Source organism: Giraffa tippelskirchi, chromosome 6 (genome assembly GCF_054371585.1).
Source record: "Giraffa tippelskirchi isolate mGirTip1 chromosome 6, T2T-mGirTip1v1.2.pri, whole genome shotgun sequence".
Taxonomy (NCBI): Eukaryota; Metazoa; Chordata; class Mammalia; order Artiodactyla; family Giraffidae; genus Giraffa; species Giraffa tippelskirchi.
Genome location: NC_137280.1, coordinates 83,157,845 through 83,183,343, shown reverse-complemented (window position 1 = coordinate 83,183,343; position 25,499 = coordinate 83,157,845). Strand labels below are relative to the sequence as shown.

The window sequence follows — 25,499 nt, the reverse complement described above, 5'->3', positions numbered from 1 at the left end:
AGACTTCAGGGGTCCCCGGGACGGGACTGCATCCAAACCTTGCCTTTGGCAGAAACACAGCAGTTTTGGGGGTGGCTCTGACAGTGGAGCTGCCTGGGGCACCCAGTTCCATGACACCCTGCAGTGGCAGTACCTCGCGGTAGAGCTGGAAAGACAGTGGAGGCATGGGGTATCCAAGCCATGCTCTCAGATCAGGACCCCGTGGTGGGGTAATCCACCCCCCACCCCCATGGGAGCTGGTGTTCTCAAGGCTCGGGCCCCAGGGGCCTCCTCTGTGAGCTTCTGCACACCCACTCAAGTGAGGAGAATGTCCCTCTGGTCATTTTCATCTTCCCAACCCCGAGAAGACCTGAGCTGGTCACTGCCAAGCGACCGTGCTGTGTCTCTGACACTCAAACCCTGCTACATGAGCCCCCTGCCCCATCTGGGCTCAACCCCCATTCCAAACTTCTTGGGCCGCAGAGGAAATGAAGGAGACAGTACTTAGGGGGCCCTGAGCCACCCAGCTGGGTCTCATTAAACGACAGGTCAGAGAAGTCAAGCAGCTTGCCCAGAGACACACAGCAGGGCTTCCCTGGGCGGGACCAGAGCAGGGACTAGATACAAGTCCTGGCCTAGCGGGTCTTGGCCCCCAGGGGCCTGGTGAGACACCAAGACTCTTTGTCATTCAAGTGAAGAGGTGGCTGCCCTTTGGAAGTCTGTGGACAGCACCACCCAGAGGGCCGGTCCCAAGCAACATGGGTGATAGTGACTGCCGGGCACCAGGACCCCTGCTGTGCACCCAATCCTGCCATCGCTCGAGGTCTTCTGACTCACCCGGGGCCTTCCCTGCCCGAGTGTGTGTGTGGGTGTGTGCATGTGTGTGTGGGTACTGGTATGCTTTCGTGTGAGTGCTCTAAACCCGCTGAGTAGAGGCCGACCCCTCTGCCCTTCTGTAGCCCCCCAGGGCAACTCTGTGAGGCTGGGTTCTGGGCTCTCTAACCACATGCTTCTACCCCTCCCAGACTTGGGTTTGGAGGCCGGGCCCCTTTATGGCTCAGGGCTCAGGTGCCCTCCTGCAGATGCCCAGGTATTCTGCTTACCTGAGGGGTGGGGGCCTCGCCAGGTGGCTGGGCCAGGAGCGGCCAGTCCCGGGAGGCCAGGCCCAGGGCCCTGCGAGCGTCCTCACCTGTCTGTCATCGCAGGCACCGGCTCTGCAGCAGTACCGCACTAGCGCCGGCTCCCCAGCCAACCAGTCTCCCACCTCGCCAGTCTCCAATCAAGGCTTCTCCCCCGGGAGCTCCCCGCAAGTAAGGGACGCCCCCCCCCCACCTCCCCTACTCCAGCCTGGCTGGTGCCTCCCAACGTGGCCCCTGTGCACCTGTCCCTCCTGGGGACATCTGTCCCTCCAGGAGCATCTGTGCCTCCTGTTTCACTCCACCCCATCTTGTTCACCCCATCGGGCTGGGGACCGGTGAGGCGCAGCCACCCTACGCAGTGGCCAAGGAGAAGGCACCCTCCCCCTGGAGCTGTCACATCCCCACAGCACCTCTGGAGTCCGTGCTGAGCCCCGACTCAGGGTGGTGGGCTCCCCATTCACGTCAGTGACATCGGTGCCAGCTTCACCTCAGCGTGCGGCTCGGAGCAGGCTTCCAGCAGCCTGTGCCCCGTACCTGCCCATGTCTGCCCCCCAGACCTCGCGCTTCCGGGCTTCTGCAGGTGGGGGAGTGCTCCCCGTGCTGTGGGGAACAGCTGCGTGACAGCCAGCCTGTGCAGGGGCTCTGTCTCCTCAGCCCCCTCCACCCCTTGTGAAGGTGTGTCTCTCACCTCCAGGCCTCCAGCCTGGGAAGCTTCTCTGAGTGGCCTGGCAGCCCGTCCAAGGTCCTTGTCCTCTTCCCATAGATGAGGAGACTAAGGCTTACCCTCGACAGCAGGCAGTGCTAGATCGTGTCTGTGAGATTCAGGTTTCCCTTCGTACAAGGCAGCGCAGAGGACCCTGGCCCCTGACACACACACAGACACAGCACAGGTCCCCGATCCCTGACACACGCATACACAGTTTCCCTGACACACACACACAGCACAGGTTCCCGATCCCTGACACACACATACACACACACAGGTCCCTGATCCCTGACACACACACAGGTTCCCTGATACACAAATACAGGTCCCCAGTCTCACGCACGCACACACAGGTTCCCTGGCACACAGCACAGGTTCTTGATCCTTGACATACATACACACACAACTCAGGTCCCCAATCCCTGACACACACACACACACAGCACAGGTTCCAGATCCCTGTCACAGATAGACACACACACAGAGGTTCCCTGACACACACACAACACAGGTCCCGAGTCTCACACATGCACACACACCCTTTGCAGGTTCTTCAGAATCCCCCTTGGTTCTACTCCCCCTTTGGCTGCATTCTGTCTAGAACCTTCCGTCAGAGAAGGGGTTCCCAAAAAGCTGACTTCTGGGCCCAAAACTTCTTGGCATAGCAGTGAAGCCTCCCCAGGACCCTGCTACCCCATCCCCAAAATGTCACCAAGTCAAGAGACTTCAGGAGTCACTGCAGCGCCCCAGACCCTGATGTCTCATCCTCAGCCAGGGCTTTCCTTCCCGGGTAGAGCAGAAGGAGTTGTTCCTTCAGGCAGGGCCGAGGGGGGCGTGCCCCACTCTTCCCATCTCTCAGGCTCTCAGCGCACCCCAAGCCAGGCCCTGCGTGTCAGACAGTGGCCTTCCCCTCAGGGGAACCTGAGGCTGTTCTCGCGGCTCACTGACACAGGAGGGCCTCTCGCTTCACCACCCGCTGCAGCCTGGGGCTGGGCCTCTCCCCTGGGCTCTGCGGAAGACAGGAGAGGCACAGTGAGCGCAGGGCAAGTGAGGGCCAGCCTGGTGCCCGCGAGCTCCCCGTCCATGCTGTGGGCTCTGCGCGCATGCGTCTGCTCTCATCCCGTGATGCTAGAGGGCTGTGGGGTGCGGGAAGCTGCTCCAGGTGGGCAGGCCTGCCTGGGGCTGGTCTCTGAGTAATGGCCCTTCTCATACGTGAGGCGGGACAGGAAGATTACAGTGGAGCGGATCTCTCTCAGGAGAGGTCCACCTGGACCAGCGTGGTCCATCCTGAGCAGAGAGCATGTTGCTGTCTCATCAAGCCCATGTCTGTGTGTCCGTTTGTCTGTCCCTCCATTGTGCGTCGGCAAGGGGAAGAAGGCTGCTCACTCAGATGTGAAGATGGCACTGGGAGGCCCTTCAGCCCCAGTCAGGGTCTCTGCTTGGGGGCAAACCATGGCAGAAGGCAGATGGGGTTTCCCACTGAAGCTGGATCTCAGAGGATGCGTTCATCAGCCCCCTGGGCCTGGGTCACCCCCCGCCTTCCTGGCCCAGCCAGCATCTCCCCTGGAGGCACGAGGCAGCCACCTTGCCACACCTGCCCTTGCGTGGATGTCTTATCTGTCTAGCTGCTGCCGGAACCTGAGGCAGCTGGGATTGGGCCCTTTCTGTTCCTTCCCTGCTTCCATCTGAGCAGACCTTTCTGGCAAACGCTCATGGCAGCTTTACAAGAGAAGCTGGGGTCTCCTGTGTGTGCACTGGGGCTCTCAGGGGCCAAGGCCATGGGTGCAGGGTCAGGTGCCCCAGAGAGACGTGCCCCTGGCCTCAGCCGAGGTTGTCATCTGCCTCCTTCAACAGCCTCATTGCCCCCTTTTCCAAACCTGAAGCTGGTGATTTTTAGGGCAAATGTGGCTTTTTTGCCATGTTAGCTTTTCTCCCTCCTTACTCCTTTCATATTTTTAACTCTTCCTTGGTGTTTTAGTGAAGTGTCCATCCCTAGGAGCCACTCCACCTTCCAAGTGGCTGACTGTCCCTTTTCTGTGGTCAGTCCACTAAACACTCAGAGTGGCTGGTGGTTTTGTGACCAGCTCTTTGTGGTGGAGGCCTGAAAGTCAACCTTTGGCAGTTGTCGGAGAACATGGGGACCTTTCTAGAACAGGGTGCTCCAAGGGAGGAGGTCCAGGGTCTGTGAAGACTCTGACCTGGACGCGTGCTGGGCTGGGAACTTGCTTCCCCAGGTCTGTTGCCTGTGCTGTGAGCTGGCCACACACACAGCTCCGCCTCTCCTCCCTTCTACATCCCGCCAGACTCCTTCCTGCCATCTTGCTGGCAGCATCTCAGGAGTGGACAGGAGCTCCCTGCTCCTTTTTTTTGGCATCTCTGCTGCTTCTGAGGATCCCCAGCCCCCTGCTCCTTTCCCAGCAGCCCCATCCCTCTGCCCCAGCTGGCGTTGGGCAAACAGGAGTGGGGCTTTCTGCCCTCTCAGCCGTGGGGGCCAGGGGAGCAGGGCCTTCTGTGTACCTGTCTTGTCCTGCACTGTGAAGCCTTCCTGCCCGCATGTGTGTCCTGCCTCCTGTCCCGTGTCTCCCATGTCTGACAAGGTACACATCGCATCTTGAACATCCAGAGACCCTCCCGCCCTGCCCCAATCACGTGCTTTCCTCTGGGCTGTCACATGGGGTTCCTGGTCCCTGTAGCCCCTTGTCTTCCATCTGACAAAAATGGGCTCACGGAGAGGAGATGGCACTTTGGGGTGGCACTTTGAGGAAAGTTGGGGTGCAAAGGCCCCCCAGGGTCAGGTGGTGGAAAGGAGCAATCGTCCTGAGATTAGGAGCGCACCCTTCCATCGCAGGGGGCATGGGCTTTCCCGGGAGCCCTGAGATGGATGGGGTCAGCCTCTCACATTCTGAGCATCTTCCAGGAAGTTCCAGAGGCCTCCCCTTTCTCCCAGCCCAGGCCAGCGGTGAGGTCCTGGGGGAAGGGTCTGAGTGCAGCCCGCCCATGGGTGCACCCTCCCACCCCCCATGATGGCCTCACCCCCCTGCCTGGTTTGGGGAGCCCTGACGACAGTGGGCCTCTCTTCTATCTGCAGCACTCTTCCACCCTGGGCGGCGTGTTTGGGGACTCATTCTATGAGCAGCAGATGGCGGCCAGGCAGGCCAATGCTTTGTCCCACCAGGTGAGCGGGCGCCCACCACAGACGCTCGCCAGACCCCGCCCACTCCTCGGCCCGCTCCCCGGGCTGCAGCAGCGGCCCCGGCCCTGGAGGGGGTGGCTTGGCCTGGCCCCACCCCACCCACCCCACCCGCGTCTGCACCCTTCCCGAAGAACAAGGCCACCCACAGGGGGAGGAAGGGCAGGTGGTGGGCGCTGGCAGGGACGGGCAGGGGCTGTTACAGCAGTGCCCTGGTGTGGGCTGTGCACGTGGGTTTGCCAGGAGGTTGCACTGGCTTTGTGTGGGCCCTGGGCTGGAGGGGCTGTGTGCATGGGAAGGGTTGACTGCTACCCAGAGCTGTTCACTCACTTCACCAACCATCCATCCATCCATCTCCACATACTCGGACAGGGCCGTGTGTTGGCCAGCCCGGGCAGGTTCAGAGACGGGGAGACCCCAAGGCAGAGGGACTTATGCTCGGCAGCCCCCAGCATGGGTGTGCTGGGCGTCCCATAGGGCAGGAGGTCGTGGCGGTCGCAGGCAGGCTGGCCAGCGACCCACGGCCAGGGTCCCAAGGCGGCCAGCTTGGGGGGAGCTGGCTCACACCCACGTGCTTCCTCTCCAGCTGGAGCAGTTCAACATGATGGAGAACGCCATCAGCTCCAGCAGCCTGTACAGCCCAGGCTCGACGCTCAACTACTCCCAGGCGGCCATGATGGGCCTGACGAGCAGCCATGGGAGCCTGCCGGACACGCAGCAGCTCGGCTACCCCAGCCACAGCAGCATCCCCAACATCATCCTCACAGGTGAGGCCACCCATCGGGGCATCTTCAGTGCGGGTCTTGACGTCAGTGTCCCCGTGGGAGCCTAGGGGGAGATGGAGTCCCTGCCTCGGTGCAGACCCACAGAGGCCAGAATCCAGGATATAGGCTGGGGGTACACATACTGAACCCTGGGACTAGGTGTCCAGTGTCCTGGGCTCAGAGTATGAATAGGATAGAACCAGTCACTCATCTCACCCTTCACCCCCTTGCCCAGGCACGTGAACCCCATTAGCTGAACATGCCTAATGGGATTTGTCCTGTGCAGCTGACAGACACATAAGAGCTCACACATACCATGACGGGCATCGCCAAGCAGCCTGAGGACAGGGCATGCACACGCACACACACATGTCTTCACCCAGCCATGCTCAGACCTTTCAGTCCTCTCCCCACCCCTTGTCATGCCCCTAGAGTTTCCTCATAAGCCAAGGCGGTCATGGGGTTGAGGATGAGACCCTTTCTGCAGTCCCGCTGGCATCTCTAGGATGGGAGGGTTCTCTCTCCAGAGCCCCACACAGCCTGGACTAGACCCAGGGCCACCTGCCTGCCCCCAGGGTCTGCCGGAGATACTCTTGAGTGCGGAAGCCTTGGCCTTGGAGGTTGTGTGAGAAGGATCAGGCCTCTGTGATTGTCCAGTAGCCCAGAAAGACCAGAACTTACATGTCCATTTCCCAGAGTGGGAAACGGAGGTCCATGATCTCACAAGAGCCCAGGTTTGAACCTGGGTCTCTGCAGGGAAACCTGGGCTTCCCTCCAGCCCACAGCCAAGTCCCCTGATGCACGCAGAGCAGACTGCCTGGCGGAGTCGGAGAGGCCCCCTGCTTCCTCCAGGTCACGCTGAAGTTTGTGTCACAAGCCTCATCCCAGGGCGCCCTGGTCTTGGCACCCTGACATGTGGGTTGGCACCACCCTGTGTACTCTGGGGTGCTGAGCAGCATCGCAGCATCTCTGGCCTCCACCCCGACACCAGTAGCATTCCCTCCTGTAATGACAACTGAAAATGTCCCCAGACACTGCAAATGCCCTTTGCACGACAGACCTCTTAGGTGAACTTCCTGGTGTGGCCTGAGCATCGACAGGGGCTGTGGGGGTGCAGAGTGGGGGTGCCAGGGGCCAGGGTGAAGCTGAGCCTTTTGTGTGTACCCCCCACCCCCAGTGACAGGAGAGTCCCCTCCCAGCCTCTCTAAAGAACTGACCAACACGCTGGCCGGGGTCGGTGATGTCAGCTTCGACTCTGACAACCAGTTCCCCCTGGATGAACTCAAGATTGACCCCCTGACCCTGGATGGACTGCACATGCTCAATGACCCAGATATGGTCCTGGCCGACCCGGCCACCGAGGACACCTTCCGGATGGACCGTCTGTGAGCGGGTCGCGCGGCACATGGCCGCCCAGCCCCCGGCTCTGTCTGCCGGCCAGTGGTCCCAACGGCATCGCCCCGAGCCTGGGGACAGCGGCGCTCCGTCCCTCGCAAACGGCCAAGCTTGTGATTCTGAGCTTGCAATGCCGCCAAGCGCCCCCCACCCGCCCGCCCCCCAGTCGTCCACCTCTCGCGTGAGGCCGCGCATCGTCGCCCCCGCGGACCCTCCCTGCTCTCTCATCCCCTGTAAGATGTGGAAAGCGTGCTGGGCAGGGCTGCCAGCCTCGGTGGGCACCATGCTCCGCGACGGTGGTGGGCTGAGGTATATTTTGCGACTGTTGTCCAGCTCTCACTGCCTTCCTTTGTCCCTGGTCCCCCTACCTGCCCGTGCCCCTAGCCCTTGGATAGGTAGCGAGCCAGCCCCACCCTGCCAAAGGGAGAAAGTGCCAGAGAGAGGGGGGCGGACATGAAGCAAAATAAACACTATTTGGACTGCTGTCTTTTATATTTCTGTGCACACACAGAACGCTAGCATCCATCGCACGGAGGTGGGATGCGAACGTGTGAACAGCATGGGAAGCAGCTAAGTCTCCTCCAGGGCCCCTGCCTTGCCCACCCACCCCCCACCCTCCGGCCAGGCCCCTCTGCGGCCACCTTTGCTGTGAAACCCCCACCCCAGCCTGTCGGGGACGCACGTGGGGGCAGATATTTCTAGGGGGGGTTTGCAACGTGTTTCCATCTTTCTTTCTTTGTACTGTGCTCACTGTTACTGTTATTTAAAGAATGGGGTGGGGAGGGGGTGGCCAGGGCATTTTTGTTGTGTTTCTTTTCGTTTGTTTCTTTCGGTTTGTATTTACATTTTGGTTGTGGATGAGTAACTGACTCCTTCAAGCCAGCGCTTGCCTGAGAGCATGTTTTTGTTTTTTTACTCTAGAAATCCAACCTTATAATATTTGTGAGCTAACTGGAAGCAGCCTGCTGCCTGCTCAGGTCTGAGCTGCATCTCCTGTCTTTTTAGTTTTGCTCCATTATCCCAAACCAGAAGGAAGTAAGGTTAGGCTGGGCTGGGCGGACACTCCGGTGAAAGCTGGCGGCAGTGGCCGGAAGTGCCTCCCCTCCGGTCCTGTAACCAACTTCCGGGAAAGAGCGCCGACTCGTATTAAGGGTCTCCTGAAGGTGCCAGCCAGTCTTCAGGGCGGGTCCGTCCCAGACCCCAGGGCTGGAGGCAGCTGCGGCTCCTCTGCTCTGAGGCGCCCCGGAGACGAGCCTGTCCTCAGCAACCCCGCCCCAAGAACCAGCCAACGTTCATCCTCTCCCACCCTCTGTTTGGTAGCCCCTCCGGGCAGGGCTGGCTTTAGGGGCAAAGAGCAGTGTGCGTTTCAGAGGCTGGTTTCCAGGTGCTTCTCAAAGTGCCTCGGGAGGCCCAGGTGACCATCTGTCAGGGCTCACTGGTGTGCCAGAGGCCATCCGTCCGCCCTCCAGGCCCTGCGAGCGGGCAGCAGGGCTGGTTTTGCATTCTGTTTTGCTCTGGAGCCGGAACCTCTGTTTCGTTCCCTCCGACACCGCATCTTGAGTTCTTACTTGTTCCTCTGCCTGCCAGCCGGGCTGGCCCCTCCTGCCTGGTGCGTTTCCACTTCCATCAAGGTCTCTGGAGCGCCCGCCTTGTGTCTATGGGAGCCAGATCCTAGTGGCTGTCCCTCTCTTGTTCCCCAGCTGGGCTGTTAGCACATAGCCAAGTGGCCAGGTGGCCACACCTATGGGAACCCCCTGTCCTTTGTCACTTGGCCTCCACCTCTGTTGTCTGGCTGGGGGACACAGTGTCAGTCCATCCAGGTCAGGGGCCTGTCCTCTTTGCATGGCGGGGGCTGGGGGCAAAGAATGGGGACTGTTGTTGTTTTTTTTTTTTTTAAGAAGAACTACATGTACATAGAAGGGTTTGATTACCATTAGACTTGTATGTAGAACTTTTAAAAAAAATGGCCTTAATAAAATTACAAACAACCTTCCTGGATGCAACTTTCAAACAAGGCACTGGGGACCCCATGAGGGAACCCCATCAGCCCACACTCCCCATCTGCCCAGCACTGGGTTCTTGGTGCAGATGGGCAGGGAAGCGGGGGGTGTCCAGCTCCATGGCCCATTTCTAACATCCCTTGGCCAGGAGCACAGGTGACTTTGTATTAACAGCCTCGGCCCATGAGGGGCGTGGGCGCAGAGCTTTCCTGGGGAGGGGACCCAGCCCGAAACCAGCGGCCAGGCATTCTCAAAGGATTCACTGCCCCCTCCTAGCCCCGGGCAGGCCTTTGTGGGGGAGGTCTTCAACAGGGGATTTGGGTTTTTTCTTAAATATCACTTCTCTACTAAGTATTCTTGCATTGCCAAGACTTTTAGAAACAGGACAGCTTAGGGGAATCAGCCCTTTGACTTGTGATGTGAAAATACTGTGATTTCAGGCGAGCTGCGCCGTGAGGGGTGAGCCGGGGCCCCTGTGTCATGTACAGAGACTCGCCACCTGCGTCCTCACTTGCCATGGCTGAGCTCCCCTCATCTGTTCCTCAGGAGCGCGCGCCATGCCTCGGTTTGCACTCGGTCCTCTGAGCCCCCAGGGTGGGGAGTGTGTCCCCCACAAGGATGAGACCTGGGATCAGCCTCTTTCTGTGTTCCCCGGAGAGGAGAGTTTATATCCCTGCCCGCCCCCAACTGCTGGCCTTCAGCTTCACCCCTGCAGTGCCCAGGGTGGACTTGGGGGAGGAGAAGGTGGGTCTCTTTGGGATCACACCCCTGTCAGGTTCCCGTGAGGATGCGTGCCATTACCAGAGGGAAGATGGCAGCACTGCTGGGGTAGATTGCAGCGCCCTCTCCACTTTACTGGCTCACCTTGCTCCCCACAGCACTCTCCTGGGCAAGAAGGGTGGGGGCCAGCCCCTTGGGGTAGAGGGCCCTGAGACCCTCAGTGGAAAGCTCAGAGGGCAGGTCTGTCCTTCAGCAAAATTTGGGGACCCACAGCCAGTAGTACCCAGAAGCTGGCCAGGCTCCCTGCTGAGGACAGGTGCACAGCAGAAGGGACCCTGATTGTATTGGGTCCAGCGCCCACCCCCACTGCGGTCCACAGAGCTCCCTGGGACCAGGCCTGCGAGGCCGGAAGGCAGGGGCAGGTGGGTGTGTTCATGGCCCTTTCCCTAATGCCACCTCTGTGCTAACCTCCAGACTCCCCACTGGCCTTAGGGCCACCTGCCTGCCTGGTGGGTGTGCACAGGGGCTGGGAGCCTGGCTTTGGGTGCTTGGCTGGCTTTTGTGTACTGTTATCTACTTGTGGATTTTGAGGGTTGAGCCAGGAGAGTTATGACATCCTAGGTGTGTTGGCCCTGATTTCTTCAGGCAGCCAACCTCCAAGGAGGATGGCTGGCCAAGTGGGCCCATCATGAGGCCCATGTGTCACACAGGGGTGGGCGAGGATGGCTGCCCATCTGTCTGTCCATCAGATGCTGGTGAGACCCTTGCATGGAGGATGAGGTCCCATGTCATCTGTCCGTCCTGCCAGGGTAGGTGTCTGGTGTAGGGGCTGTGTGCCAGGTGCTGGCTGGCTGCAGCCTGGTCACGGGAGATGGGGGTAGGTATGAGGCCCGTGGTGGGGTTGGGCAGGGCTCAGGCAGCAGGGACAGCCACCCTCTGTCCAGCGTCCTGGGCCTGAAGAGTCCCTACGGTCTCCTGCTCCTTGAGGGGCTTCTGTTGACCCAGAGACCTCCCAGGGGCTGGGTTCTTCTGGGATGGTACACTTCTCCCCAGATCTCCACACCTGGGCTGACCCTGAGCTAGTTCATAACCAGACATGCTGCCAACCTCCTGCCCCCACTCCGGATTCTGAGTTTCCTACATGTCCAAAGAAGGCGTCCCCACCCCAGGGTGTGGGCTGGTAGTGGTGAGGCCTGGTGGGGTTGAGAGACCCTCCACCTCCCCTGCCCCCACCCCAGTCGTGACAAAACAGGAGCACCCCCCCACCCTCCCTGGATTCTGAGGGAGCTGTGGTCAGAAGCCTTGGGGTACCCTTGGCATGCGGTTGGGGCACAGAGGTGCCAGCCAGGTCAAGGGCACCTGGTGCTCTTGGGCCTGGCCTATCACCTCCACAGGTGATGCTTCAGGTGAGGGGGCTGTGGCCACCTGAGCCTGCACCCCTGCCACATGACCTGAAGAGCTGGGGGAGGACAAGGTGCCTCGCCTACCCTGGGAGGCCTGCCTGGGGTGAGTGGGCAGCCTGGTCTGTTTCTGCGCACATTCTCAGTGGACCTCCACCCCTTGGGGGGGGTCTCTCAGTGTATGACAGGGGTCCCTGGGACATTCCTTTGTCAGGCCCTGCCTGGCCAGTTTGGCCTGAGCCAGCTTTTTGGTTTCCTTCAGCTTTTAGGGGTCCTGGCTGGTGGGGCTCAGGCACCTCTTGTAACCATTGGAGTGCCACAGGCATCTGGCTACAGACAAGAATTCTCCCCCAGCAGAGGCAGGGTGACCTGCACCCCCAGGCCTGGGCACTGGGGTACCTTTGAAGGCACCAGGTGGTGGGCAAGCCTCTTGTGACCCAGGCCTCAGTTCCCTCTTGTCCTTAGGAGCTCAGGTGCACAGTCTCCGGGTCCCAGGCTCGTCCCAGGCAGGTTAGGAGGCAGGGGCTAGATGTCAGGAGCTGATTCCAGGCAGCTCCCCCTACCTTCTGCCCAACTGACCGGCGCCCAGCGCCCTGTCCCCAGGAGCCAGACACATGGGTTGCCCTCCTCTCACAGGGTTGTGGAATCTGGGGGCAGTCGATGCCCAGCCTGTCATTTCTGACCTGCCAACTGGGGACAAGGGGACACAGCTGTGGCATTTGCCACCAGACTTCGGGAGGGAGGGCTTTGGCAGCTGAGGTCCACTGACCCTGCCATGCCCTCCGTAGGAAACTGCCCTTCCCCTTCCAGGAGCTGGGCAGTACCACTGATATATGCAAACCCTCCAGTCCTGGCCCTGTCCCACCTGTGTCCCCGTCCCCAGGCTGGCTCTGCCCCCCCAGCATGTACATTGTGCTGTAGATGTCCCATGGGCTGCACGCGTGGGTGCCCACAGCGGGCAGGGGCGGGCGCTCAGGGCGCACTTGGCCAGCCCCTGCCCATCCTTTCTGGCGTGGACGCTATCGTCTTTGTACCTTTGCATCCTTTGTAATGAAACGTAATAAAAATTCACTGTTTTCGTCTCTGCCTCCTCCCTTTTTTTCCTCCCCTCTTCTCCCGCCTCAAGGATGAGATGTGGGTTTTGCAGGTGTGCCAGGCGGGAGCCGCCCAGAGACCACACACATGTGAACACAGACACCCAGGCCTGAGCCCCTCACACACACACCGCAGGGGATGAAGCAGCAGACCTGGGGCCTGCAGATCAAGGCCCGACGCTCCTAGTCAGGCTGCTAGGGCCCCAGCCGGTCAGCAGGGAGTCGGTGGCAGTCCCCACCCCCACTGCCTGGGTTTGGAGTCTCTGGGCCGGCCTCCCCTCAGAGACTCGACCCTACCCTCTCCCAGAGGCAGAGACCACAGCCAGCCCCTCCGCCACACAGACACTTTATTTTGTCGTCCCTGAGCCCCTCTCCTTTCCCCCCAGGCCAACTGCCTCCTGGTGCCGATGGCCTCCCCCGGTGAGGGCAGCCGCGAGGGTGGCTGTCATCCAGTGGCGGGTTCCCATCCCCACCCCTAGGCCTGCAGCAGCCTCTGGGCCTCGTAGTCCTCAGGGATGGTGTCTGCAGAAAGAGGGTGAGCAGGTGAGAGGGGAGTAAGGGTGGGGGGTGCAGACTCCCCCCCTTCCCTGATAGGGGTCCTCTTACCGTTGCAGCGGTAGCGCAGGTTGGCCCAGATGATGTTCTCCTGGGAGAAGCAGAAGACCCCCAAACGACCGCCCCGCATGGTCGTATCCAGGACCACGTTGCTGTCCGCCACCAGCTCTGGGCCCTCATAAAATCGCACTCTGCGGGGGAGGAGGGGACTGTGATTCGGGGCCCTAGGCCAGGCCCTCCCTCTCAGAGCTTCAGCATCCTGCCCAGTGAACTAGCTTCTCTAGGAGAGGGGACTGTGTGTCTCCCTGCCTGGGCCACACTCAAAGCAGAATGGGGCTCCTGATCTGAGCCTCAGTTCCCCTGTGTGAGGATGGATGTGAAGGGTGCGCATATAGTAGATGCTAAACCTGGTGCCTGGACTTCCTGGCAGCACAGAGTGGGGACTGAGAAACGGGGAATGGGTGAGACCCCACCTTCTGCTATGTATGTGCAGAGTTCAGAACCCCCCAGCCCTGGGTTCAGGCCACTCAGGCTGGCCCCGCCCTTCCTGAGTCCAGGCCTGCCCCTGTCCCGCATCACCTCTGGCCCTGCCTCCCCTCTGGGCCTTCCCTCTGAGCAGCTCTCTGCAAGACCTGAACCCTCCCGGTGTCCTCGGAGGGGTATCATGCCCCAGTGATAACAGTTATTTCTGCCTATATTATTCCCATTTTACAGGTAAGGGGACCAAGGCCCGCCGAAGCAACCCCCTCCCACACGAGCCAGGAACAAGCAGGGACTCTGGGCCCCTTGGCAGAGGGTGGGTTCCCACCTGATGTAGCCCACTTGGGGCCGGTGCTGCAGGAACCAGCGGTAGGATGTCTTGTCCTTCCAGCCCACGTTCCGGGGATCCTTCCACAGCAGCCGCACCTGTGACGCTGTGTCCCCCGTGTGCCACAGTGCGTTCCGAAGCTGCTCCCCAGGGCCTGTGGAGGACTTCACAGCCTATCACATCCAGGAAGAGGGGAGTGGGATCAGGGACCATACAGGTCATCAAGGCCCCCAGACAGGCAAAGAGCTTTGAGTCATAGAGGAGTTCTGGGGGTTCCTGGTATGCATGGATGGGAGACCCCCAAGGAAGCCTTGAGGGCCACATGGAGGTTTACAGGTAGGTTATAGGGGGCAGCAATGGTCGGTAGGATAAACTAGAGTCTAGAGGACTTAGGGAATTTTAGGGTTTCAGTGAAATACTGGGGTCCGGGTGGCGCTAGTGGTAAAGAACCCGCCTGCAATGGAGGAGATGCAAGAGATGGGGGTTCCATCCCTGGGTCTGGAAGATCCCCTGGAGGAGGGCATGGCACCCCACTCCAGGATTCTTGCCTGGAGAATCCTATGGACAGAGGAGCCTGGCAGGCTACAGTCCATGGGATTGCAAAAAATCGGACACAACTGAGCACATCTATTTTATTCTAGGGGGTCTGCAGGAGGATTTGGAACCTGAGAGAAAGTTTAGGGCACTGTGAGAGGGTTTCGGTGCCCACAGGAAGATTAGGGGGTCCTGGGGGAATGTTTGAGGGCCTATGGGAGGAACTGGGAGGATTCCGGTAGAAAGACTTTGAGGTCCGTAGGATAATGCCGGGGACTGTAAGGCTTGTGGATCTGTGGAAGGGTAGGGGGCCTCAGAGAAGGCCCTGAAACCAAGAGCTCAGGAAGGGCCCAGCACCTTGAGCTGGATGCCGGGTTCTGCCACCGCACGGAAGGGGTTCGCCTGCCAGTACGTCTGCTCCATCTGCTTCCACATGACCACATAGAAGCTGGAGCTGTCCTGGTAGCCAAAGATGAAACCAGCGTAGTCATCATCTGTGGCAGTGTTCACGTGGAACGTGCCTTCGAAATCCACGCCATTGAAGGCCGTGTAACCTGAGGAGAGGAAGGCACGCTAGCCCCTGTCCTACCGGGATCCGGATCCGTCCCTGAACCCTGCCCCTTCGGAGTACAGAACGCCCAAGCCCGCAGTCCAAACCACCTAACCTGGCTCCGCCTTTCCTGAGTCCAGGCCCGCCCCTGTCCCGCCTCTCCTCCGGCCCCGCCCCGCGAGCTGCCCTGCAAGGCTTGGCCCCTCCCCGGGTCTCACCCACAGCCAGGCCTGGGTCGCTGTTCATCGTCTGCACGATCTCCATACCCTGGTGAGGTTCAAAGGAAGAAAGTGTCAGGCCAGAAGGACTCGGCTTCCCGCCCCCAGTTTAGGACCAGCTGTGGTGGTCCTGGGCTCCCCCCACTTCCCGCCTAGTCCCCGCCCCCACCTGGTTGAGCACCACCCAGTTAGGGTCTATCTGCGCGTCGCCCTCAGGGTCCAGCACAACCGTCTGGAAGGCCCGGAAGTCGGTGAGGGTGACCTCAGCGTTCTCCGGACACACATCGATCTTGTCTACCACTTTGTCCGCATCAAAGTCGCCCTGGCACGCGTCGCCCACGCCGTCCCCTGAGAGGAGGTGGGTGGGAGGCCCCCCGAAATGACAGAATAAGCTCCAGGCCCTGCCCCAGGCCTGGCCATGCCCATACAAGCTACTGGCCCTGCCCACGCCACGCCTCCAGCTCGGCTCACAAGTGCCAGTGTCCCCACCATGCCCACACCAAACCTCACCCTGTCCCCATCCCCACCACAGGACCTGCGTCTGGCCTTACGGTCCACGTCTTCCTGACCCGGGTTGGGCACCAGACGGCAGTTGTCCCTACTGTCGGGGACCCCATCGTTGTCGTCATCGTCGTCGCAGGCGTCACCCTGGCCATCGTGGTCTGAGTCCTGCTGGGCACTGTTGGGCACTGTGGGGCAGTTGTCCCTCGAGTCCTGGTGTCCATCCCCATCCCTAGAGTGGGTGGGACAGGGACAATGAGACCCCAGAAAGCCAGGTCTGGTGCTGCCCACCCTGGGTCCCCACCTCAGCCCCAGATGGCCAGCTTACTGGTCTTGGTCGCTGTCACAAGCATCTCCCACGAAGTCGTGGTCCACATCCCTCTGGGGGCCAAGGGAGGGGGAAGATACAGACGTTCATAATCAGGGCAGAATTCAGAAGCCTCTCCCCACCCCCAATTCCAGAGCCAAGATCTTCCTGAGCCCAAGCAACACCCCCCAAGTTGTTCAGACCGGGCTGGAGTCTTGTTAGCCAGCCTGGGACTCACCCTGGGGGTCTGACCCAGCTGGAGTCTGGCCTACACTCACCTGGTCTGCATTGCTCTTCTGAGGACAGTTGTCACAGGCATCTCCTACACCATCACCATCAGTGTCCTTCTGATCTGAGTTGGGCACCCTGGGGCAGTTGTCCACCGGATTGCGGATCCCTGCGAGAAGCAAAGGAACAGAACCGGATCCCCAGATGGGGCCGGGGCCAGGGTGACTTCAGCAGAGCAGGTGCAGACCTGGGGTTAGCCTGGGACAGAGTCCCCATTTCACCTTTGGCTCCCAATAACTACAAAGGTAAACCAAGTATTCGTGCCCAGTCCCCAGCCTCCTAGAGACTAAATGAACGGAGCGGTGAAGGGACAGGCTCAATGTGCGCCACCTTGAGTCTCTCCCCGGATGTAAAATTGGTACCTCCTCCATGGGGCCCTGTCCCCCATGCTCACGGCCCTGTCCTCTTTCCCCCTGCAGCATCTAACACAGGATCCCCCTTTCCCTCCTCCAAAAGGTCTTCCCTCTTCCCCTCGGCCTCCCAGCTTGCATTTCTGCCCTCGGAGCAGGGTCAGCGTTCCCCGGCGCCCTAGGCGAGCTCACCTGCTCCGGCTTACAGAAGAGGCCGAGCCCCGCCTCCAGCCAAACTCCACCCCTTGGTGCCCGCCCTTCTCTCTCCTCTCCTCCCCTGCCCAGAACTTACGGTCGCCGTCTATGTCGTCGTCGCAGACGTCGCCTCGGCCGTCCTTATCTGTGTCCTTCTGGTCGTCGTTCTTCTGGGACCGACAGTTGTCGCACGCATCGCCCCACTTGTCGCCATCCGTATTTCGCTGATCTGGGTTCCGCACGAGCGGGCAGTTGTCCTAGAGATGAGAGCCGGTTAGGAGATAGGCAGTCCTAGAGAGTCAAAAGTCACTCCGCAGACTGTCCAGCTCCGAGGCCCCGCCTCCTCTGCATGGAACCCCCCGTCTTTTGGGACCCCCGAGATCGGCCTCTGAGGCCACACTCGTCACCCGAAGACACGCCCGCACCCGGTCTCACCCAGGCCCCCACTTTTGCCCCACCTTCTCATTGAGGACGTCGTCCCCGTCGGCGTCCGGGTCGCAGGCGTCTCCGATACCGTCGCGGTCCACATCCTCCTGCCCTGAGTTGGGCACCGTCACGCAGTTGTCCTAGGGGTGGGCGCGGCGGGCATTAGGGGCGTGGCCAGTAGCCCCACCTACCTACCAGGCCACGCCCTCCAGACCGCCCCCACCTTTCTGCACTGGCGCTCAGAGCAGCGTAGCTTCTCGTCCGGAAAGCCGTCCAAGTCTGTGTCGCGGCCACAGAGGAGCCCATTGCCAGCCCAACCGACGGCGCACTGCGGGTGGGGTAGTAAGTGGGTGCTCTGGCGTGGCCCTACACCCGCACCCTCATCCCGTTGCACTGCTGGCCCGCTCGCACTCACCACGCAAGATCGCGACCCATCACGCTCCAGGACGCAGTCGGCCTTCTCGTGACACGGGCTAGGCGTGCCGTCGGGGCAGAAGCGTTGTGGGCGCCGACGGCAGCCTGATGCCTGGTCGCCCACGAACCCGGGCTGGCACGGGCCGCACTGGAAAGAGCCCTGAGCGCCGGCCACAGGAGGTCAGCCCCCGCCGCCTGACACTTCCGCCCCACTCTCCATCTCTCAACCCTTCCTTCTCCTTCCAGGCCTTACCACGGTATTGACGCATACAGAGTTGGGGACGCAGTTATGCTGCCCGGTCTCACACTCGTTAATGTCCGTACAAACCTGGGTGGGAGGGAGCACACTGGTCAATTCTCCCAGGCAGATACCCCCAGCTGCTGCTGCTGCTGAATCGCGTCAGTCGTGTCCGAATCTGTGCGACCCCATAGACGGCGCCGCCCACCAGGCTCCGCCGTCCCTGGGATTCTCCAGGCAAGAACACCGGAGTGGGTTGCCATTTCCTTCTCCAATGCATGAATGTGAAAAGTGAAAGTGAAGTCGCTCAGTCGTGTCCGACTCTTAGCGACCCCATGGACTGCAGCCTACCAGGCTCCTCCATCCATGGGATTTTCCAGGCAAGAGTACCGGAGTGGGGCGCCATTGCCTTCTCCCAGACCTCCCACCTAACTCGGGAATCCTCTGAATCCTACCTCTTCCCTACATCTTGCCTCCAGTCCCGACCATCCCTGATGGAAACCCTTAACTTCCTCTTCCCCAGACTTCTGTCCCCATCCGTTGCCCCTCGAGCCAAGCAGGCTGCGAGGCTGGAGTTTACTTAACAAAATGCCCCCCACCCCCAAATGCTCCTCCTGGCTCTCCAACCCCCGACGGCCCTCACCTGCTTGTTGGCCTTGGCGAAGGCCAGCCCCACGCCCTCGTGGGTGGGGCCGCTGAACCCCGGTGGGCAAGCCTCGCAGCGGAAGCCCGGACTGGTATTGATGCAGCGGACGCGAGGGAAGCAAGGATGGGCGGTGCACTGGAGGAGGAAGGGCCGGGGAGGATCAGAGGACAAGGAGCTGGGCTCCCCGAAAGAGACACCTTAGGGCTTATTGGACTTGTAAAGTTCAAGGGCCATCAGCTAGCCATAGGAGGGAGGGGGTGCCATGTGGAGCAGAGGCTATAGTCCCAGAGGTCACACACGGCTTTGCCTTGATGTGGGAAAGGGCAAGACCTGCCGAGGAGAGGGGCCTGCCTGGAGTGGGGCTGTTTCTGGGACCCTGAGGGCTGGATGCTCATGGACGAGGGAAGACATTTTGAGGGCGAGCGTCCCCAGCGGAAGGGTGAAGTGGTCGTCGGGACGTGCGTGCCCGTCGGTGAGGAGGTTGCCGGGGCGGGGGGGCCCCGGTGGTGGAAGGGTCGCTGGGGTCGGCGTTCCCGGGCGGTGAGTGGGGTCGTTGAGGGGGACCACTCCCGGCGGTAGGGGAGTCGTCGCAGCGGACGTCACTGGCTACGGAGGAAGTCGTCAGGGTGGGCGTCCCAGGTGGAGAGGGGCGTGGTAGGGGTGACTGTCCGCCGGCGGTGGGGAGGTCGTCTGGACGTGCGCCCCCGGAGGTGAGGGTGTCCTCTCCCGGAGGACTCCCAGCGGACGAGGAGGTCGTCGGGGCGGGGCGGTGGGGAGTTATGGGGCAAGCTTTGGGGGTTCGTCGGGGCGGTGGTGGCAGACGCACCTCGTTGACGTCGGCGCAGTGCGAGCCGTTGCCGGTGAAACCTTCGGGGCAGGGTCCGCAGCGCGCGCCGCTGGCTGTCTCGGTACAAGCCACTCCGGGGAAGCAGAAGCCGGGCGAACACTGGCTTAGCGGCCGTACCGTCAGTCTGGGGGTGCGTGCGGGTTGCATCCCTGCAGGGAGTGGGGCGCGAGTGGTTAAGGCCACGCCCAGGGGTGGAGCCTATCGAGTCAGAGCTCGCATCCAGGCAAGATCCTGGTTGTTCTGCGACCCCGCCCCGTACTGAGTGCTCGGCTCTCCAGATCTCTGCAGTCTCTGGATCTCTGCGCCCTACCGTTTTTTTCGCTTCTGCCTCCGCGACTCCACCTCCCAGCATCTCTCGCAAGGTTTCTGGCTCTTTGGGGGGGTCTCCCCCTCCCACAGTCTCTGTCTCTCCTTTCTGTTCCTCTTTCTCCATCTCTCATCCAGTCTCTCTATCTCTGTCAGCCTCCGTCTTCTTCTCCGTCTCTTTGCTCCCGGTCTGTCCTCTGTTCTCTGGATCTGTTTCTGTCTCCCCATCTCTTCTCGCTCCCCGGCCACCCCGTCTCCGCCGCCCCGGCTGCGCTTACCGCACGCGTCACACTCCATCACCGTGTTTTTCAGGAACGTAATCTCCTTGACCTTTGGTGCAGGGGAGATGGGGTGTGGTCAGCTAGGCTCCATCCTTCTCCTCCCCCGCCGGTCTCCCCTCTCCCTCTCTCAGACTCCCTCCCCATGGCACTACCGTCGCGGACTCTCTCCCCACGGACTCCCTACCCCCAGATCCCTACTCTCCCAGCCCCTTCTCCTCATTCCCTGGGATTTCCTTCTCCTCACACGGATCCGTACCCTCTCCTGTAGAACGCCGCATCCCTGGGACCCCCGCCTCCCTTCCCTCTTCCTTTCCATAACCCCGGCCCCTCTTCACCTCCATCAGGACCATCTTCTCCGGTCCCCTCCCACTCCCCCACCCTCCCCTGCCTCAGAGACCCACTTCCCTTCTTCCAAGTCTCTATCTTCTCCCCTGCACCTCCAACCCCCCAACCCCAGCCGGCACCTGCTGCCGCAGCAGGTCTCGTACGTCCTGCAGGGCCGCGTTGGTCTCCTGGAGTTCGCGCAGCATCTGCGGGCCCAGGTCCCCACCTGCGCTGACAGGGGGCGCTGGTGGGGCGTCGGGGACCGACGACCCCCATCACCACTCCTCACACCGCCGCCGCAGGGATACCTGACGCCCACCCCATTTCTTGAGCTTCTGCCCCACTGTCTGCTGTCTCCACCCGGCACGCCAGGGTGAACTTTCCCCGAGCCTCAAGGAGCCGCGACCCCAGGCCTCCCGCGAGTCCTGTCCCTCTGGGGGTCAGAGGCACAGCGTAGGGGAGGAGCGGCTTACCCGGCGGCATCTGCCCCTGGCCTGATGCACCGAGGGCAGCCAGCGTTAGCAAGAGAACGCGGGCGGCGGCGAGAACCATGACGGCGGCGGGGAGCTGGACAGCGGCTCGCCCTCTGCCGCCCACGAGGCCCGAGCGGCCTATTTATCCCGGCGGCGCGGCCGGCCCGGGGGACGGCCCACCGCGGCCCTGCCCAGCGTCCAGCCACAAGGTAAACAGACGGCGCTGGCCTCCGCGTTCAAGGCCCCGCCCAGCGCTGCTGAACCCGGATCAGGCGAGGAAACTGAGTCACCGGGGGCTTGGGCTGAGGTTGGTGGGGCGGGGAATCAGTCAGGACCGCCCTCCAGCCCTCTCATTCACTTGTTTGAGAGACGGCTGCGTGCCAAGCCTCCAGCATAGCTGGAAACGAAGCGAACCCCATAGCGGCTCCCCTCAGCTTACACTTGGGGAAACTGAGTCAGGAGTGGCTGAAGGTTAAGAGTTACCTCCTCCTCCAACCCCTTTCTGGTCTTTCCTCTCTGCAGTTCTCTGGCTGATGAGTAGGTGGTGGTGACGACAACCTGGTCTCCCGGAGGCCGGAGCCCACTCAGTCACCCGGTCTGTGCGCCGGCCTGTGTGTCCCTCCCCACAGGAGGGCTAGCAAATTAAGGGACTCCGGCTGGAGGAGGTCTGAAGGGGAGCCCTGTGCTTCTGTTTGTCGAGACTTTGCCCGTACCATCTCAGCTCCAGTCCAGCTCTGTGGGAACAGCCTGTAATAAAAATAGAAATTATTGCTAATCAGGAAAATCCTCCCAGCCCAGCCATGCTCTTAAGCTACAAAACACCTCTGTTTTCTGGTATTAGCCCTCTCTACTGCTACCCTCCAGTGTTTGCAGCATCTATTCTATAAGCAGGGAAACTGAGGTCCAGAGAGACGAAGCAACTAGCCGAAAGCCACTGTGAGGGGCAGAGATGAAGCCAAGGTAGGGTCATTGCTAGATCTGTTCTAGTGGGAGGTTGCAGAGAAGTCACAGAGGGCTTCCTGGAGGAGGTGGCAAGAAATCTAAAGGAAAGGAGGACTCAGATCAGGGGATAAAAAAGGTGAGGACAATTCTGGCAGAGAGAAACATGTGAAGCTTGAAGTTGGGGATATTCAGCCACATTCATTCATTCCACAAACGCATTGACCATCTTCTATGTGCCATGTCCTGTTCAGGAGGCTGGGGACACAAAGTGGACAAGCCAGACTGGGCTTCTCCCTCATGGGGAGCCCACCTACATAATTGTCCCAAGGCACCAGCCACAGTGGGAGCTCCAAGAAGGTGCCTGACCCAGCTTGGGGCATCAGAGGGAATCTGGGGAGGTTTCTTAGAAGAGGAAGGAACACAGAGCTATGACCAGGAAGGGGAAGAGACCACAGCCAGATAAAGAGATAGCTGAAAGGCATTCTAGCTGGAGGAACAGTATATGCAAAAGCCCTGAGACAAAAGTGAGTCTGGTCGGCTAGACAGATTGATCTCAGGGTAGAGAAATCTTGGGGCTCAAGAGAACTAGTACCAGGTGGTACAAGGCTTGGGCTGTCTCCTGAGGGCAATGGGGAGCCACAGGGGGTGAATGAGGAGTGGTGGGTCTTGAGGGGAGACTGAATAGAAAGAACCCATCCCAACCTGGGCACTTCTAGTGAAGCCTGTGCCCTGATGCCTGTGGCAGGGCCATGAGCTCACCTCCTGTTTCCCTTGGCATCCGGCACACCTGGGGGCCGCTCCCGGCTGGTTCTGGGATTCTTGGGAAAACCACGGCTCCAGGAGGGCCTCTGGGCTTGCGTGTGCCTCATGCAGTTAGGACAAGGGCACATGGAAGCCAAGCCCTGCCGCAGGCTTGGCATGGGGCTAGAAGCGTGGACACACATGGCCTTTTCATGGCTGGGCCATGAGGAGTTATGAGGAAGAACATTCTAGGCAGAGGGCATGGCGAAGGTGGCAGTCCTGAGGATGTCCCAGTCTGCAGATCAGACAACAGAGGCCTGGAGCCGGGCAATCTGGTTTCATGTTCCTGCTTTCTGGATCCCATTGGCTATGAAATCCCACTTCCAGGCAGCAGCCCCCTCCTCCCTCGCACACCTTGGCAGCCTCACATTACACACTCACTCACTCTGGGTGAACTTCCGGCCCTTGTACTGCTGTTCCCCACCATCCCAAATACCTTCCTCCTTCCTCCAAGATCTGGCTCTGATGTCCCCTCCTTCAGGAAGCCCTCCCTGCTCCTCTTGGGCAGGGCTTAGGGGCTGTGTGACATTCCCCTAGGATGCCTGACAGGATATTTCTGGCAGAGAGAGGATGACCTCACCCAGGGGACTGGGGATGTCTATGTTTTGTTCTGTTTGTCCTTTCCCGGGAGCCCCCTGGGCCTGCAGAGAGCCCTGCCACAATGAGTGTCACATGGTTATCATTTCTTATAATTCATGTAACATTGTTACTATTAATAATAGTAACCCCTGCCACCACTGTACTTTATGACAGACTCAGGAGTCACATGGCCTGGGTTCAAATGTCAGCTGGGCATAGCCTCGCTGTGTGACCTAAGGCACATTGCTTGACCTCTCTGTGCCTCAGTTCCCTCAACTAGAAAGTGGGAGTGGCCACTGTTGAGAGGACTGAATGAGCTCAGGGTCTACCTCCAGTGTTAGCCTCATTATACAATGTGGAACTTCTATACAATGTCCGCTATACCTCAGATTGTTCTTCCTCACATTTTCCTCAGAGAGGGAATGAGACAGCTCAAGGTCACATAGCCAGGATTAGGCCTGGAGAAGGCAGGACCCCTGAGGCCTTCACACCACCCCTCTCCACCCTTGGCCACAGATTGCAGATGAGAAACGCTAACCCAGGCCCCTCATTAGCTGTGAAGACTGCTGCCCAGGACCTCATGGCCTGAGCCCTTGGCTGGCGCCCCAGCCAGCCCCCCTTCCCACCACGCTAGACCCAGCGGTTCCAGGAACCTGGCCAGGCTTGGGCAGAGGGGCTGGTGCCTGCGTGATGAGGCCCCGGAGCCCTCCCTGGCAGAGTTCTGCTGGGCCAGGAGACATGTGGGCGCCCCCAGCTTGCCCAGCCGCCTCTCCTGTGAATCCAGAGGGAAAGTATGTCGGGAAGGCAGCCGCCCTGCCCTGGGCGGGCCCAGCCACAGGCTCAGGGTCTGGGGAATTCATTAGAGCAATGAGGGAGGCCACTTAGCCACTGCTGCATCTGCAGCTGAGGAGCCCGACCCAGCCTGCTTTGGATGGCCCGGCTGGACCCCTCTCTCCAGAAGGACCAAGCAGTGGGGAGAGGGCGGTGGGACAGAAAGGGTGCCAGCCGGACACTGGAGTCTGGCAGATGCACCCTGACTTGCTCTGTGAACTCTGGCAAGCCCCGACTCTGTTCCCGTCCTCCGTTTGCCCTGATTGGGTCCTCATTTGTCTCAGGCTCACCGAAAGGGATGGTAAAGGACAAAATAACAATAAATATAATGGCTACAATTTTATTGAGCAAGTGCCAAATGCTCGAAACCGTGCCACATCACTTCTGTGGGTTTTCCCTTTTTGTCCCCTCTCCTCACAGCCTCAGGGGGCAGGAACTGACCATCATGGGAGGCGGCAGGAGACTGCCAGGAAGTCTCGGTCTCTAGCACCAGAACCCTGAGTTTCATATCCCACCCCTGCTGTGCAGCTTCAGACAAGTTGCTTAACATCTCTGTGCCTCTTTTTTTTTTTTATGAGGTAGGGGAGGGTATCTTCAAAAGTAGATTTACTTTTAATGTAGATTAATATACATTAAATAATGTAGATTTTTACTTCTCCAGTTTAGAGAATGGACAGCAGAGTTGCCTCAGGGGAGAAAGGACTTCACTAGGAACCAACTGGAATTCAACGATGCGGCATTCAATGGGCATTGACTTCTGAGAATGGTTTTACAGCACTATTATCTTCAGAATTTTCCAGGGATAACTGTGGCCGGACAAATGAACACCCTACTTTTTTCTCCTTTCCTCTCACATTTAATGAGAGTTTTGTAGGTAGCAGCAAAACAAACCAGTGTCTGTGTTGCATGAAGAGAGACTGCCTACGGGCTCACTATACAAGTTTTCTTCTCTCCCTCGGTCTGTCTGTGTTTCTCTCTGTCTAATGAAGTGAAACATGAAAATGCCTAAAGTTGTTTGCAGTTCATCAGCAGCACTAAAAATCCAAGTGAAATGAGGACAATGAGAGCTCCAACCTCTTAGGCTCATCATAAAACCCAAATACATTAATTCATGAAAACTACACTTGGCACTTTTTTTTTTTTTGATAGGTAAGAAGTGGATTTATTCAGAGAGAAACATACCCCACAGAGTATGGGCCATCGCCAAGGGTGAATGCCCACTTGGCACTTCTTGATACTGGTGGTGGCTAACATCCCCCCTCTACAGATGGGCAAACTGAGGCTCAGCATGGCAGTCTCATCATGCTTCCCCGATTTGGGCGCTGGATGCTCAGAGAGGGAAGGCACACAGCCTTGCTGCAGGGAGAGGGGCCCGCTGTGGGTGGATGGGCAGCAGAGAGCACAGGAAGCAGAGCCCTGCCCCCAATTCCTCCTCGTCTGCTTCCAGCTACCACCTCAGGTCATTAACAGGAGGCCCTTGTTCAAGCCAGTGACGGCAGGAGGCCGAGGGTGGGGTGTGTTTACCACTGGCCACCTGGCAGGCAGAGGCCCAGAGGTGCACGGGCCCATGTGGAAGGGAGGCTACCAGGCAGGGAGGAGCCCCAGCCCCAAAGGGGGAGTACTGCCTACAATAGGTGCCCCAAAATGCTTCAGAAACAATAGGATGAAATTAAATAACTTCATCAACTGCACAAGCAG

At 59.9% G+C, this 25,499-nt stretch overlaps 2 protein-coding genes and 1 long non-coding RNA gene across 31 annotated transcripts in view; 2 read left to right on the top strand and 1 right to left on the bottom strand.

Moving 5' to 3' along the window:
- The window catches only part of CRTC1 (CREB regulated transcription coactivator 1), an 86,220-nt gene extending 73,847 nt beyond the window's left edge, over positions 1-12,373 (top strand). For 7 of the 25 annotated variants that reach the window (XM_081496251.1, XM_081496240.1, XM_081496229.1 and 4 more), the window contains 4 exons: positions 1,185-1,289; positions 4,913-4,999; positions 5,601-5,781; positions 6,956-7,656. In XM_081496251.1, the coding sequence (XP_081352377.1) occupies positions 1,185-1,289; positions 4,913-4,999; positions 5,601-5,781; positions 6,956-7,167 (585 nt within the window). In that variant the 3' untranslated portion in view covers positions 7,168-7,656. Of the gene's footprint in view, positions 1-1,184; positions 1,290-4,912; positions 5,000-5,600; positions 5,782-6,955 lie in introns of all 25 variants that reach the window. The other 18 variants (XM_081496245.1, XM_081496235.1, XM_081496244.1 and 15 more) reach the window with 4 other exon arrangements.
- Positions 12,374-12,717: 344 nt separating this feature from the next.
- On the bottom strand, positions 12,718-20,763 carry COMP (cartilage oligomeric matrix protein). 5 transcript variants are annotated; one of them, XM_081496220.1, is made up of 19 exons: positions 20,649-20,763; positions 20,316-20,401; positions 19,849-19,900; positions 19,244-19,413; positions 18,415-18,552; positions 17,787-17,861; positions 17,535-17,693; positions 17,343-17,447; positions 17,152-17,259; positions 16,791-16,950; positions 16,139-16,257; positions 15,882-15,934; positions 15,604-15,785; positions 15,222-15,400; positions 15,053-15,101; positions 14,642-14,838; positions 13,751-13,923; positions 12,994-13,133; positions 12,718-12,909 (listed from the first exon to the last, which is right to left on the bottom strand). In XM_081496220.1, exons 1-19 carry the CDS (start codon positions 20,725-20,727, stop codon positions 12,863-12,865), a joined length of 2,271 nt encoding a protein of 756 aa, XP_081352346.1. In that variant the 5' UTR covers positions 20,728-20,763; the 3' UTR covers positions 12,718-12,862. The 5 variants fall into 5 exon arrangements, with proteins under 5 accessions (XP_081352346.1, XP_081352347.1, XP_081352348.1 ...); XM_081496221.1 differs by having other exon boundaries at positions 17,790-17,861; XM_081496222.1 differs by lacking the exons at positions 19,849-19,900; positions 20,316-20,401; positions 20,649-20,763 and adding an exon at positions 19,575-19,799.
- On the top strand, positions 19,913-24,754 carry LOC145508802 (uncharacterized). The gene is made up of 2 exons (XR_014055608.1): positions 19,913-20,857; positions 24,463-24,754. It is a non-coding gene; the product is annotated as an uncharacterized LOC145508802 (long non-coding RNA).
- Positions 24,755-25,499: the final 745 nt, after the last annotated feature.

Bases quoted from the DNA above. Each gene is read 5' to 3' on its own strand.
- COMP (XM_081496220.1), bottom strand. From the start codon at position 20,727: ATGGTTCTCGCCGCCGCCCGCGTTCTCTTGCTAACGCTGGCTGCCCTC. The intron at 19,901-20,315 runs GTGCCGGCTGGG...CCTGCACCAAAG, and splicing joins GAGACCTGCTGCGGCAGCAG to GTCAAGGAGATTACGTTCCT. The intron at 17,862-18,414 runs GTGAGGGCCGTC...CCTCCCACCCAG, and splicing joins TCGCCAAGGCCAACAAGCAG to GTTTGTACGGACATTAACGA.